The sequence below is a fragment of the Drosophila albomicans genome, chromosome 3, assembly GCF_009650485.2.
Source record: "Drosophila albomicans strain 15112-1751.03 chromosome 3, ASM965048v2, whole genome shotgun sequence".
NCBI classification, from domain to species: Eukaryota; Metazoa; Arthropoda; class Insecta; order Diptera; family Drosophilidae; genus Drosophila; species Drosophila albomicans.
The window spans coordinates 49980947-49996642 of record NC_047629.2 but is presented as its reverse complement, the minus strand read 5'-3'; the positions used below and the strand labels follow the sequence as shown (position 1 = coordinate 49996642).

The 15696-nt window shown below is 40.1% G+C and overlaps 2 protein-coding genes across 3 annotated transcripts in view; both read left to right on the top strand.

Annotated features, from left to right (window-relative positions):
• The window catches only part of LOC117572790 (zygotic gap protein knirps-like), a 91867-nt gene extending 90246 nt beyond the window's left edge, over positions 1–1621 (top strand). For both annotated transcript variants that reach the window (XM_052003888.1, XM_034255893.2), the window contains one exon: positions 23–1621. In XM_052003888.1, the coding sequence (XP_051859848.1) occupies positions 32–1621 (1590 nt within the window). In that variant the 5' untranslated portion in view covers positions 23–31. The remainder of the gene's footprint in view (positions 1–22) is intronic.
• Positions 1622–1710: 89 nt separating this feature from the next.
• Positions 1711–15696, top strand: part of LOC117572789 (uncharacterized) — a 37820-nt gene continuing 23834 nt past the window's right edge. The window contains exon 1 of the mRNA XM_052003882.1: positions 1711–2497. Within this exon, the coding sequence (XP_051859842.1) occupies positions 1711–2497 (787 nt within the window). The remainder of the gene's footprint in view (positions 2498–15696) is intronic.

Here is a 15696-nt window from a genome sequence, read left to right as displayed (position 1 = left end):
TTAATTTCTAATCTCTTTTTAGCACACGCCGATGTATGATAAATCAAAAAAGACTTGGAGTCAGCGGCTCAAAATTAGCAGCGACAACAGCAGCAGCAATTCGGCTTCTTTAGCAACAGTCGGTGGCATGCAGACTCTGCAGATGCAACAGCTGCAGCAGGCATTGCACCTGCAACAGCAACAGCAGCAGCAACATCACCAACAGCAACTACATCATCATCACCAGCAGCAGCAGCAACATCATGCACACCATCTGCAACACTTGGCATATCAGTTGCCACCTCCACCTGCCGCTCCACCGCCTGGCTACGAATTTCTGCCCAGCGCGTTGTCGCGCTCCATGAAGTACGCCGAGCCATGGATCTATGGCACTGTGCGTGGCATACCCGCGCGTCCCTCCTATGGCTATGGCCATCATCCGCATGCGGCGGCCATCTTTGCCACAGATGGCGGCGGCGAACCTGCCACGGCCACAGCGCTGGCAGTTGTGATCTGTTCGTGTGCCGAGTATCTGAACGGCACCAAACGTGACGTTAAGAAGGCGAGCGTGTGCAAGAAATGCAAAGGCTCTCGCCTGCCACTCGCCACCATCAGTGGCGGTGGCACCGTGCGGCTGCCTGCGGCTGCGGCACAAGCGCGACGCCCCACGATGGCGGCCACGATGCGTGTGGTGAGCACATCGAAGAAGTCACGTCCCACGATACTGGATCCCCAGAAGGATCCCTATGACCTGATGCGACGCACGCGTCTGTTGTCGCCAGAGCCAAGCGTTGAGTCATCATCGGCCAGCTGCTCCAAGGACGGCAAGTCACGTAGTCGCGAGAACGCAACTGCCACAGCGGCCACAGCTGCTGCTGCTGCTGCCACAAGCATGCAACGTGGACGCACAAGAACACGCGCAGCATTGCCAAGCAGCACGCGAGTGAGTTGCAAGACGACGCCCACGTCGCCGGTGGCGCCTCCAGATCCCGCTGACTGTTGGTTAATGGAGGATAACGAGTCGTTGCTGCAGAGCAGCGGACTGGTTGCCTCCAGCAAGAGCAGCAATAGCAGCGGAAGCAGCAATCGCCGTTCCATACTGCGCTGCAACGTGAATCCCTACGATCTGATCTCAGTCGAAAGCGGCAAGAAGAAAAGTTTGCCACACCACGATGACTTCGATGTGGCCGACGCACAGCTCCACGAAGACGAGCAGGAGCAACGATCACAACAGAAACAACCGTTGCAACCACGCAATAGAAAATTCCACACCAACAATGTGACGGCAATCGCTGGACAACGCATTAGTCTGGGCGACAAGCAAAACGATTCGCCGGATTCTAGCGACAGCTACGAACGCATAATCATTGCCAGCGTGGCCAGTGACAAGAAGAAGCCAACGCCGCCGCAATCGCCTGCTCCAGCAGTAGTAACAGCAACTGCAATCAGCAATCCCAAGCGTCCGCCACGCTATAAGAAAGTGGAAGAGCCGCTGAGCTTGGAAACGCCAACAGCAACCACAGTGGTTGCAGCTGCAGTTGTGGCTGCAGCAACCGAACAGCCGATTGCAATGCCAACGACGATGCATCGTATACTGTGCTCACTGTATCGCCCACGCCGCCTGGCATCAAGTCCATACTGAAGCGTCCAACCACGTTGGAGCTGCCTGCATCCGCATTGCCTGCGTGCATTCTGACGCCAGCTGACAGCTCGCCCGCCGTCGCCACGACAATGACAACGATGACGACGTCGGCGGCGACGACGCCCTCGGGCAAGTCACAGTTCTATATACCGACACCAACAACAGCAACGCCAACGCCAACTTCGGCGAGTGCGCGTAAAAAAGTGCAATTTATGGTTGAGGATAAAATCATAGCCATGACCACGACAGCGACAGCAACAGCGACGACTGCGGATGCAGCAGCAGCATCAGCCACGGCGACAACTGATGACAGCGAGAATAATGTGCTGCTTGTTGTTGGTGGCTCGACTGATGAGACAACGATGCCAGCAGCAGCAGCAAACTATGAGTACTACAATCGCAAGCGTAATGCTGCAGCAGCAGCAGCACAGCAGGAGACAGCACAACAGCAACGGCAGCAACCAACATTGTCAGCATTGGGATCTGACGTTGATGATGAGCAGAACTTTACAGCTTCCGCTGAGCCAACAACAACACAGACAACAACAACGGGAACAACATCGCTGGCCACGCATATTACGCCAGATAGTTTGCATTATGAAGATGTGCTGCCGACGCCTGTACATCAAATATTTGACAATAGTTGCAGCAACAGCAACAGCAGCAACTCGCCTGCTGTTACTGCTGGCCAAGTCAACGAAATTTCGTCGAGTTCCAAATTATTATTGTCGTCGTCGACTATGAGTCATGCTGGGTCAACAGCAGCAACAGCTGCCGGAGCATCCACAGCAGAAGTAACTGCAGCAACAGCCACAGCAGCAGCAACAGCAACATTACCGCATGTCAGTGCAAATGTTGTCAACGCTTTAACAGCGGGTAAGTACAACTACCAATTCTACTCTCTCTACTCTGCCCCCTTCGCCACCCCGTCGCATTGCCCTTGCCCTTGCCACTAGTTACACAGTTAACGCTCTCTTTCTCTTTCGCGCTATGCGACGCGGCAACTTTGCCTTTTGTTAGCTTTTAATTATGAGCAAAAATTCGCGCGATTTGCCGCTAAAAAGAAATGCTATGTTAGCAGTTTTTTGACTACACTACTCAAGGGTATATTGACTAGGATAGGTTGAAATTAAGAAAAGTAAGTTATTAAATTATATAAAATATATTACATGAAAATTAATTACAACAAATTAGATTTAATCCGTAAAGTGTGAATTGCAGCAACTTAAACGAATTTTAAAAAAACTAATTTTAGAAAATATATTTAGAAAGGAAATAAAAACTGTAACCAAATTATAAAACGAAGTAAATAAGAAACCAAATATAATTATTGTAACCTAACTAAAAATGCTTTAAGCATCTTATTAGAAAATATTTCTATCTTTTACCTATGTCGATCTACAAACCAGTTTAATTCCAAAATACAAATCCAATTATTAGCAATTTTCTATAAGAAAGTTTCAAACACAAGTCTCGATTACCACATTTCCAACATCTTGTAGCTAATAGACTCTACATCGCACTTGGTTTTTGTCATTCTTTTGTCATCGTCTGCACTCTCTCTCTCTATACGTTCTCTACTCTAACACATACACACACAAATTCTCTGTTGATTTTTGACTAAAAACGCTGCAATTGTTTGTTAATTGCTCATCAGCAGCAATGGCAGCAGCAGCAACCAAGTAACGTCTACAACAGTTGACTGTGCCACATTACGTATACGCAAAGTTGCCGCCACTTCATGCATTATACAAATATTCTAGCAACTATGGAATAGTTGAGCAAACAGTTCAAAACACACACATACACACGCATATACACCAAAGAAAGAGAGCGTGAAAAGGAGGAAAGAGAGGAAGAAATGGGGCAATTGAAATGGCGACATTTGAATGTGGAGCTGATGTTGGGAACTGTCGCTGACATTGGCATACCTGCTGCAAGTTCACAAGGGTTAACACTATAATCATGCGCGGGGCCAGACCAGTTGTTCACACACATACACATACACACACACACTGTTACAGTGACTGCCACGTAGCTGCGTGGCAAACAGCAGTCGAAGGCAAAGTCAACTTGACATTTGCACCCACAAATGGCAAACCAGCAGCAACGACTTGGAACTCTGCATGTCTGTAGAATGTGTCTGTGTGTGCTGGGAGGAGGCGTGGCATGCCGCTTAAAAGGGCGGACGACTCATGTTCGACTTCATTCAAAGCAAATTAACAGACGACACAAAAAGTTTTCATTCAATTAAATTTTGAGATAGCTACATAAAAAAAAGGAAAAAACATGGAAGCTACTGTCGAGTTGTGTCGACAGCAAGATACTCGCTACTTATTCTAAATAGAAGCAAAACAGTGTGGTATTATTTTAAAGATGTACAAAATTAATATACCGTAATATACCAAAGACTATTAATACTGATGACAGACGCACAAAAAAATAAAAATTGTAAAAATATACCAAAATCATATTTTATTTATTTGGACGTTGACGTACTAACGGCAGTACCATCAAGTGGCCCAGCGATACCAAGCACGGGCTTGTTGACGCGCGGACAAAACAAAATAAATTTGTAAACAGCATGCATTAAACGAAAACCGCGAATAAATATTAAAAGACGCTGGACAGCTAATTAATTTAGATTAAAAATATGTTAGAATAAGTGTATAATAAAATAAATAACAATTAAATACTCGATAAATAAGCTAATAATAAGGTTTTAAGCAAAGGAATAGATTTACTAGAGCAAACTACGTTATTGAGATTATTATAGTTCACACAAGCAAAGTTAGTAGATCTACGTGAAATGACAAGAGGAAGAAAATTCCTAGTGATCCTGACAGGAACTGCAAAACTAATTTGACTTAACAGCTCCAAAGAGTCTATTTCACCATTAATTAGTCTCTGTATAAAAACAGCACCTTGCATAGTTCTACGGTCAGAAAGAGAAGGAAGGTTTAGTAATAAAAGTCTACTTCGATACGGTGGTAATCTAATATTAGGATTCCAATTTAAACAACGAAGGGCAAATAATAAGAATTGTTTCTGCACCGATTCAATCCTATCTTGATAAACCCTATACTGGGGATTCCAGACAAGAGATCCGTACTCAAGGATAGGACGAACCAGTGAGACGTATAAAGTCTTAGTGATGTAGGGATCATTGAACTCTTTCGACCAGCGTTTTATAAATCCCAAACACCCATGGCCCTATTTACAGCAGACAGAATATGTTTATCGAATTTTAGTTTTGCATCAAGCAGAACCCCTAAGTCATTCACACCTTCAATTCGCTCAAGAGGAGTATCATATAACATATAGTTATTTAGCTGGGAAGAACCCCTACAAAAGGTCATAAACTTACACTTATTGCAGTTCAGATGTAACATATTTACTCTGCACCAAGATTCTAGACGATTAAGGTCACATTGTAACAGTGAGCTCGCAAGACTATCATTAAATGTCAGGCAAAGCTTAACGTCATCGGCGTACATAAGTACACGGGAATGCTCAATAACAGTAGGAAGATCATTTATGAACAAAGTGAACAATAGAGGACCCAAATGACTGCCCTGGGGCACACCAGAAGTGACTTGAACACATTTAGATACAAAACCATTAAAATAAACATTCTGAATTCTGTTGGAAAGGTATGAGGATATCCACTCAATTAGGCTATGAGGAAACCCTAAAACATTAAGCTTATACAGTAAAAGGTGATGATTAACAGAGTCAAAAGCTTTACTAAAATCGGTATAAATGACATCCGTTTGCATTTTATTCTCGAATCCTTTAATTACAATAAAAGAGAACTCCAATAAGTTAGTAGAAGTGGATCTAGACTTCACAAACCCATGTTGGTAAGGTGAAATTATAGATTTACACAGATGTTGCAGTTGAGAAGTTATAATTTTTTCAAATGCTTTCGGAATCGCAGACAATTTAGATATATCGCGATAATTTTGAACTTTAGATTTGCTCCCTTTTTTTAGGATAGGTATAATGTATGATTTTTTCCAGATTTTAGGAAAAGAACATGAGTTAACGGATAATTCAAACAATTTAAAAAGCGGTTTACAGATACTACCAGCACAATACCTTAGCACACAACTAGGTACTCCATCCGGACCAGCCGAAAAAACAGGTTTTATAGCCAATAGTTCCGTTAAAATAGAGCTTTCAGTAATTAAAGGACCAAAAATACAATTAGATGAATTTAACTGATAAGGATAAGAAAAGGAATTTTGAGAACTTGGGACAGAATATGTCGTTTGGAAAAAGTCCGCAAATAAATCGGCAACATCATGACCATTAGATACTGTCATATTTTCCAAAGACATAAATGCTGGTGATGACGCGGATCTACGCTTCGAGTTAACGAAGTCGTAAAATCGCTTTGGATCACGCTGAAATCTTATTCTGCACCTACTCAAATAATTATTATAACACTCATTGTTATGAGTGCGAAAAGCAGCTTGTGCAACAGAATAACGCAGAAAATCAAGGGAAGAGCCAGTTCCTTTGAATTTTTTGTAAAGTCTCGACTTACGATTTTTTAAATTCGATAATTTCTTTGGTAAACCATAAGGGTTTATCAGACAAATGTGGAATACTTGATGGAACACAAGCATCAAATAGCGAGTTTAAAGTAGAATAAAAAAAATTCCACCGCTATATCCAAGTTTGTAAACAAAGAAAGTTGGGACCAGTCAGTTCGAGATATAAGCAGAGAAAGTTTCTCAAATCGGTTTTCCGAAAACAACGAGAAAGCTCACCACAACGTACACTCGATTCTGACGCAATAAATGGGAACTCCAACGTAATTTCTAAAGTGGGATGGTAAGGGTCTTCAGGGGAAGATATAGGAGATATTCTCGATAGAGAACATGAATCTGGGTCTAAAACAAAAATAAGATCTAGAGACCTGTTTAAGCAATTTGGAATATCATTAATCTGAGACAATGATACCCCGAAGAGACTATCAATAAAAACATGGGATACAGAGGGGGAAAGTCCATTTATATTCTCGGCTGAATGCCATGACACCCCAGCTATATTAAAATCACCAAGGACAATAAAGTGATCCCGATCAGAAAGCATATTAGAAATGTCATTAATAATAGAAAAATGAGCTAAATATAAAGCATCATCTGAAGCATACCTAAAATATACTGAAAAAATATACCGAACACAATATTTAGTATATCGATATATTAACAGGCGAACAGTGCGATATTTTTTGAAATATATACTTAGTTAATAAATCGAAAAAGTACTAAAATATACCAAATACTATATTTGGTATAATCGATGTATTATTATATACGGATATGGCTATATGTTCTAAGCTGTTGACACTGAGGACTTCGCCCCTACTTGTAACTGATACAAAAACTTGAAGTTTACTTTACTTTACTGCCGATTAAAGGCCACAAATATGTTGAGAGAATAAATCTAATGCCTTAGCTATGCGAGTCATGCTGCTGCCACGACAATGCCAACGCACTTGGCAAAGTCTTTGCCATCACACACACACTTCCTGTTGGCCATGATGATCATTATGACTGCCTATTACCGGGCGCAACATGCCACGCCACCAAGGGAAGGCATTCTATTCTACATTCTGTGATAGGATAGCCCACGGGTGTTTTGCTGCAGCACCCACGTGTGTCTATGTTAGACAATTACAAAAGTTGCTCCTTCAGTCTGCAATTTGTTGCACTGTTTGTCGCGTCGCAGCGCATTCTGCGCCTTGGCCAAGAGTTAAGCACTTGCAAAAACTTTTTCGGAAAACTATTTTTGATTTGATTTTTGAAATGGCTGGCTTGCGCTGGTGCTTGCCTTCAAGCACTTTTAAGCAAAGTTTGCGTGCTCGCACGCACGCCCCCGAAACCAACTAAAGTGAACTTACCCACTCGTTCACCTTTCCCATTCCCATTCCCATTCCTCAATTCAGTGAGGAAAAGCTCTGTCTAACATTAAACTAACCTAGCCTCTCGGTCGCTCAAGGTGATTTATAGCGCACGTGTTGCATTTGCCGTGGGTCGCAGTAGCGGCATTAAAATCAGAGTGAAAGGCATTAAAGTGATAGAGTCGCAGAGCAGAGCCAGTTTGCTAGCGAAATTTGCATTTTTCTGTGCCACGAATTTGCCAGCAAACAGCAACAGCAACAACAACGACATCAACGACAACGACATCGCCATCATATTTAATGTGCTCCCCTAGGTTCCACCATTCGGTTCGTTTTGAGTGCACAGAGCATTATTAATATTTCATATTTGTCTTTGATAAGCAGAAATGTTGTGGCAAGAGTTCTCTGCCCCTGCCACCCGTTGCCACAGCTCATTTGAATAAGCCTGAAAATTGAAATTGTAGAAATGGTCAACAAAAAAAGTTATATACGTTTCCTCTCTCTTTTGACTCTCTGATTACATTCGTTACATTTGCGTGATTCCATTGATTTTATATAGCAATATTTACTGCATATTTTGCACACTTTTCAATTTCAAATAAAATTAATTAATTCGCATTGCATTTGAAAGTCAACTAACAAAGCATTTTTTGGCAACACCAAAAATGCTTTTTAAACGCAAACATTTTTAATCAATACGCTTGTTAGTAACAGACAAAGCAAAGCAAAAAAATAAATAAATGAAACTAGTTGTGGAAACAAATGAGGAAAAATCAAATTGGTTAACAATGTGTTTAAGTTGGAAGTTTGCAGTTGAATTAGGAACACAATTGATAGCCAATTTTTATTGCATTTTCTCAGCTGATTAAGAGAGCACTTCTCTTTCGAATTTATTTCATAATTGAATAAGATGGTATCATTTCAAGTTGTTTTGCTCGATTTTGTTCTCTTTGTGACTTGAATTTTCTAATAAAAACTCATTCGTAAAATTCCTTTTTGCATCTCTCCCACTGAAAGTTGCCAATATCAAATTGAAATGTTAGCTTACTTCTGTTATTTAATTATTGAAAATTCTCTTTTTTGCTTTTTGGCATCTATCGATCCAAGCTCGAGCAATGGATGCTGGATGCAAATGATGCTGCTAATTTTTCTTGTCTGTTGTCAAATGGTTTTTTGTGCCGGGCAACGTCGTTTCAGTCACCGTTTTATTCCGTTTAATGGCATTCGCTTTAAATTTCAACTTGAGCTCAGTCAAATGAAGTGTAAATGAAAAATAAAGAAAACGCGCGCGCACGAAATGAAATGAAAAGATTTTAAATATGACCCACAAATGTAATTTAAAATGCCAACAGCAGCAGCAGCAGTAGAAGTAGAAGTAAATTCCCATGCTCGCTTCCTGGCCCAATGCAGTAACACCAAAAGCCCCTTTCTTCTCATTCTCATACACATACAGACAACAAAGTTACACTTTGCATTTTACATTCAGCATTCAACATTTTTATGGTTATTTCTCGCTTACGCTCATAACGGAAGTGGAGCCTCATGTCTTCATGTACTTTGCATATTTACACTAATAGAAAATGTGGTTGCCAATTGAAAAAAAAAAAAACACAGAAACAGAGAACAACAACTGAGAATGGGAACGGGAACAAGAAAAGTGGTAGGGAAAACAGGCGCATGGAAAACTTTGTCATGTCCTTGTTGTTGGCATTGTTGCTGTTGCTGCTGCTGCTGCGGCTCCTGTTTTATGTGCTGCAATAAAAACTGTCGCAGGCGACAGGCCAAGGGCCAGTTTTTACGACTGCGCTGCTGCTGTTGCTTGTGTTGCTGCTGTTGCTGCTGGCTTTCGGGCTAGTTGTCCAATTGCTGCGACAACATTTGCATATGTATGTGTTTGTGTGCCCAGCGCCCATTCCTCAAACTTAATATATCCTGTTTCCTGATTTTCATGACGTACTTTGGATTGCTCCGTAAGCGCTCTGAGCTCTCAGCTCCTGTTGCTACAGCTCCCTACATCCGCCACTGCACTCAAGCTGGCCACAATTTCTAGGTTTTCTCCAGCTTTTCTCTTTCCTCCCTTTCTCTTTTGGCTTATCCCTTTACTCACTCTCCCTGCGTGCTGCACTTTTATGTTTGTGCCATTTTCTGCATTTAAGTGCAATTCTATGCAAGAATTTGCCTCTGCCGACATGCATATTTGTGTTAAAGCCATTTTGCCATTGCCATTGCCTTCTCCCACTAAATGGAAGAGGCAACTGCAGCTGCAGCTTAATGCCATAAAATGTTCGTTTTGAGAGACTAATGCATACAAATGTCTGGGATGCGCATTTTTGCATTACAGCGTGTCGTGACATGTCTTATTGCTTTATCAAACATTCATTCATTTCACTCTCACTCTCATTCATATTCAAAAATATGCATTCCGAAATTGACATTTCACAAATCTTCATTTAAGAATCGATTTCTGCCAGACACAAAAGCTACATTTCTTTATTGTTGTTTTATGCCTTTAAATTGTTGCTTAACTCAAGTCAAGCACCAACTATGCAACTGTGAACTTTGAAATAGCAGTGTGTATACATATGTATGTATGAACGTACTCAAGTCAAGTTGAGTTATGAAAAACATATGCAAAAATGGCCTGCAATTAGACGAACTGCTGGAGTGGAGCAGCATGCAGTGGGACGGCACTCGAGACATGCAAATGAAAACTAATTCAGCAGGTGGTGCAACAACTTTCACTACGAAGCGATGCCCCATGCAATGCTTTTATAATAGCTTGTGGCTGAAATGTATATTCTAAGCCAAAGTTTGCACCACACACAAAGGATACGCTCATTTGGGGCAACTGTTGTCGATTTCTATGTGCTGTCTCTGTCTCTGTCTCGGCCATCGATTTAGTTGCAAAATAAATTAAATTTCCTCAGCACAAAGAGTGCTGCAAGACAGCAAGAAGCAGCCACAAAGTTAGCCACAGTTTGGCTCTGCAGCAAGCCAAAAATGGAACAAGACAGATGCACAGACATTAAGGATGCAGCAGCCAGCACTTCCCTCTCTCTCTCTCTCTCTGTCTCTCTTTCTTTCTCTTTCTCCAGTTAAAATATAGAATGTCACTGTCAATTTCGCACAGTGCATGTCAAGTGCAACTGCTGCAAGTAAAAATCTATCAATGTGGTTCCCAACTGCCTTTTGCATTTACCAACTCTGCTGCCCACCTGGACATAGCTTTTGCTTCCAAAAATATTTGGCATAATAATAAAAGCTGTCTACGTAAAAAAACCCTAGGCTAGGTTGCAATTTTCTGATTGCCATAAAATTTTTTATACACTCTTCCTATTGTGGTCGTGCTTGTTATTGTTGCTGCTGCTGCTGCTGTTGGCTTTTGTTTTGTCGTCGAGGCAAAATGAAATTTGCTGTTGCATCTCTTGAGAATTTTACGACACATCCCATCGATTGCAGGCAGTAGTAGTAGATGTAGCTGAATGCCAGCAAATCAAAAAACCACAACGTCGTATGCAACTTCTTTGAAAGTGAGAGCTTTAAAAGCTCAACTAGCAAATACCCTATAAAAAAAAAGTCATATTATTCATGCATCAGTTCAACTATTCGATTGTCTTTTTAGTGTATTACATTTATTCGTTCTTATGTTTGATACATTACCTTGATTGACAATCCTTTAAGCAGTCAATAAGTTAGTCAATCAATCAATAAGTCAATCAATCAGTGTGCACACACAGTTGCCAGTTTTTCGTTGACCAAACCAACAACAACGATTGTGTCTAATGCCACATGTAATAAATGAAAACCAAAGTGCAGAACGAAAGACACAGACAGCTAGAAAGAGAGAGAGCAAGATAAACAGAGAGAGAGAGACACAGAGCTGTAACTACTGTGAACTACGAAGGGAAAAGGACAGGCATAAGCTGGGCACGATTGTTGTAATGAAACGTATCGAAAGAAATCAAAGCATGCGCCACGTGAGTGGACGGACATGTTCATCTTGTGTGTTGCCTTCAGCATCCCAGAGAGGCAACTGACCACCACAGCAACTGCAACTTGAGTGGAAATTATAAAATCCATTGGCCAGACATAGAGAACGAAGTGTGTATAAAATGCTTGCATATTTTTCTCTCGTTTTTGTTTTATATGTAGTATGTTTTCATCTGCTATTTTTGTGGTTTTTACGGTTTTGATTGGCCAGCAGCAGCATCTGTGGACGTGTTTGGAGGGTTTTTTGCTGTTTGCTGTGTCTGAGGTCACCGGAAGTGACCTGGCGACTGGCATATGAGAAAGTTGCTCATCAATTGCCAACTTCTTGAATGTGCAGCTGAACTTACCTGAATTGAGAATCGATGATGCAAAAGTTTTTCTTTTTCTTTTTCGTAAGTTTAATTTAAGCAATTTCTATTGACTGCTGTAAAGCAAATGCAATTTATGCTTTTGTTGTGGGAACTTCAAATGTGCAGTCTAGAAGTTGTATTGTTGAGTTGTCGCTTGTCAGGGCCATCAATCAATCCGACTGCTGAAGTAATGACAATTTCTTTTTTGGAAATTGTCCAGCGACAAAATAGACTTTGTCGTGGCATTGTGCAGTTGTGCATTGCAAGCTGTGCTCGTCACTCAGCCAGTGAGTCAATCAAAGCAGCGACTGACAACTATATGAGTGTGCGTAACACTGAGTCAGTCAGTCAGTCAGTCATGCAGTCTGTCAGTTCATCCTGCAGTCAGTCACTCAGTCTGCAGCCTAAACGTCAGAAATGTCATTAACACGTTTGTGCGGCATCTGCTGTTGGCGACGCACTTGCAACACGCAAATTCATGTTGGCAACATGTCGACCAAATGTGCAACTCGACAAATACGTATAATCAAATATTTATTCAGATTTTTGCACCGCAAACTTCTTATAAAACAAGGTGACAAGCTTCAAAAGACAACGACAGTTCACAGCCGTGTTTGACAGGCAATTATCCTGTGTTTTTGTCAGGATTAACATTTTAATGGCAAGTAAAATAGCTGTGAATTGAAGCCGTATTCGTATAGGGTAACAGAGGAAACGGCGGATAGTTAAATTAATGCAGTGGTTTTAGCAGTGTGAATGGCAAAGAATTTATTAAGTATACGACCCAGTAGATATTTTAAAATTTAACCAAAGTTTAAAAAATAATTTAAGAAAATTTTGAATTATCGAAATTCAAACTTAGACTTCCAAACAAAAAAAAAAAAACAAAATTTGAAATAAATTCAACAACAATTTAAGCAAATAATAGAAAAGTTAAAAAATCTTGAAAATTTAAGGAAAATGTTTAAGAAAACTAAGATTGTGGGAACTCAAATGAAAAATATTTTTTAAATAAAAGAAAAGGGATAAGACAAAAGAAAATATAGAGTATAATACCCTAAATGAACATAAAGTTTATATACAACAGAAATTTTGCTTGATTCAAAAAAAATACTGTTGAATTGTGGCACACTTTTAAATATTCTTTTTTATTTTTTGATTGAAAGAACAAATTTTTAAAAACGTATATAAATCATTTAGAAAAAATCTAAAATATAAAAATCAAATAATATAGATAACTACATACAATATTAAAATATTATATAAAATATACAGTAATATAGACAAAAATAAGAAAGTAAGAATGAAAATATTTACAATGCTTTCTCTTTTCCGTTAATATACCTTTTTCGACTTCAATCTATCCAGGGCATTATAAAAACTGACAACAAGACAAAAATCGTGCAATTTATGGCATTTACCAGCCGGCAAAAATACAAAAATGGGGGAAAAAATTAAACAAATAAAGACGAGTGTTAAATTTATTTTACTTTTCTTTACTTTTTGTTAGCTGTTGTTGTTGCACACCAAAAAAAGCGGGACGCCTGACGCGCCTGTCAATTTCCCTGCAACGGCACGTCAAATTTTTGTTTGTGAGTCGGGAGTCGGGAGTTGCGAGGGGAGCGGTAAAAAGTGTTCCACGTCGCCGTCAATTGTTGGCGCATTGTGCTGAAAAATCAATTAACTGCACTTTGAAATGTTACGTGCAAGCCACGTTAGTGTCACGCCCCCCTCGATTCCCTTTAGCCTCTTAGTTTTCCCTTTAGTCACATTATGTACAAGCAATAAACGAGAGTCGAGCGTATAAAATACGATAACTGTTGCTCGCATATCTTTTGCAACTAATATTGAAATTCCGCAGGAGCCGCAGCAAATAAATGAAAATCAGCGACGCGGCAGCAGAAACGTGGCAGTTGCGCGGTGGTAACGTAAATATTTAGTAAATCGGCTCAGTCAACGGAGAGAGAGGGGGAGGGGAGTGCAAAGGGACTGCATTGCCAAACAAAAAATCAGTTTTGACATGATTTCGTTTTTGGTTTTTATGCCGCGCAAAATAGCCATGACGTCGACAAGTGCACTTGACAGCACTCCGGCGGGAGCTGCGGCTGGCTCGCTATGGGGGGGGGACTTGAAAAGAGGGGAGGGGAGGGAGTGAATGGAGGGAGGTTGGTTGGCAATGCCGTCAGTAAATATTACAGCAGCAGACACGCAGCATGCGAACACTGAGTGTAAATGGGCGGCAGGATTCCGAGGGTTCGAGTTGGGGTTCGGGTTGGGGGTTGGGGGTTGAGGGTTGGGGTTACTGTGGTTGCACTCTTCTGCAAAATAAAAAGAGCGGAAAAAATGTGTGTGTGTGTGTGTGTTGCCACTGCGTTTATAAAAATGCAACTAGTTCCACGAGTGCGCGCTTGTCCTGTATGGCACAATATATGCCACGGATGGCTCACTGACTTTTTAAAAAACAAGAACAACAACAACAACGAGAAGAAGCAGAGCAGAGCTATGTACTATAGTACTACTGCCACACTTCACTTTAAGCCCCGTTACACACAGACACACACACACTCACGCAGCTGGAAAAACAAGTGGGCGTGTCTGACGACGACGTTGCCCCCAAACAGCATATAGGCAAGCATTGAAGAAAATTCATTTTACAAATATGCAGCCAAGAGACAATGGCACTTCCTTGCTGCACTTTTTGGGTTTATAGGCTCTCCCCATAGATAACTTGTATGCAAATTTGTGATAGCTTTAAAACTAATTAAATGGATAAGCCGGCATCTGATGATATGATCTAAACAAAACTGACAGCCAGAATATTTATGAATTTACATATTTACTACACACAGAAGACCAACAGCAAATAAAATAAATGCAGAATTCTTTTATTATTTTCATTTTCGTTTCCTTTTACAATTTGCATTCAAGTTCCTCAACATTTGAATATTATTTATTTCTTTGTGCCAAAGCAGAGAAAATAGAATGCAATTTGCTTGACATTTTGTGATTTGTATATAGTTTTTGGGATCACAATTGAGTAGTTTTTATATACTATATAAAATATAGTATGTTAGTGTAAGCTTTTAATATGGGGAAAAAGTCTTTTCAGAGCATAAAAGAAATTGTACGCTGCATTTTCATTATTTGGTTTATGATATCGATATGATACAAAAAATCATCTAAGAGCATTTTATTGATGTTAGTTCAGAATTCATAATGGAAAGCTTTAATCTTTTTAGAAAACATAAAATTATCGTGAAGTAAGCAATCAAAAATGTAAATATTATTCTTTTATAGTAATAACAAAAATCATTTTATAACTGGAAAAAAATCGAAGGAAGGTCTTTGTGTATTGTTTGTTAATCTGGTATATCTTTCATACCAAATATAATCATTGGTATATTTTAGTATTTTTTGTATGCCAATATTCTTCCAATGGCACGTAACATTTTTATTTGGAAGTTGAGGAAAACTGGAAGTAGTATGTTTTGAACGTAATAATATACCAAATATACTCTTTGGTATTTTTCAATATTTTTTGGAATTTTAATTTGGTATATTTCATAAGAAATAGCTAGCAGTCGACACACACACACACGACATGGTAACTTTTTTACTTCTCTTTGCACAAATGACGTAAGATAATCCACATACTCTTTCGCAGAGCATCTCATATTCGTGTGTTCATATTTTTTGGAGGAAAGTATTTTAATTTGGTTTTCTCATTTTTTTCGTCGACTTGTCGGGTATTTCGCCCATTTTTTTTTTTGTGTGTCGCTTGTCTCATGTTTAGATATTTTTTGCTACCCCCTTCAAACTAA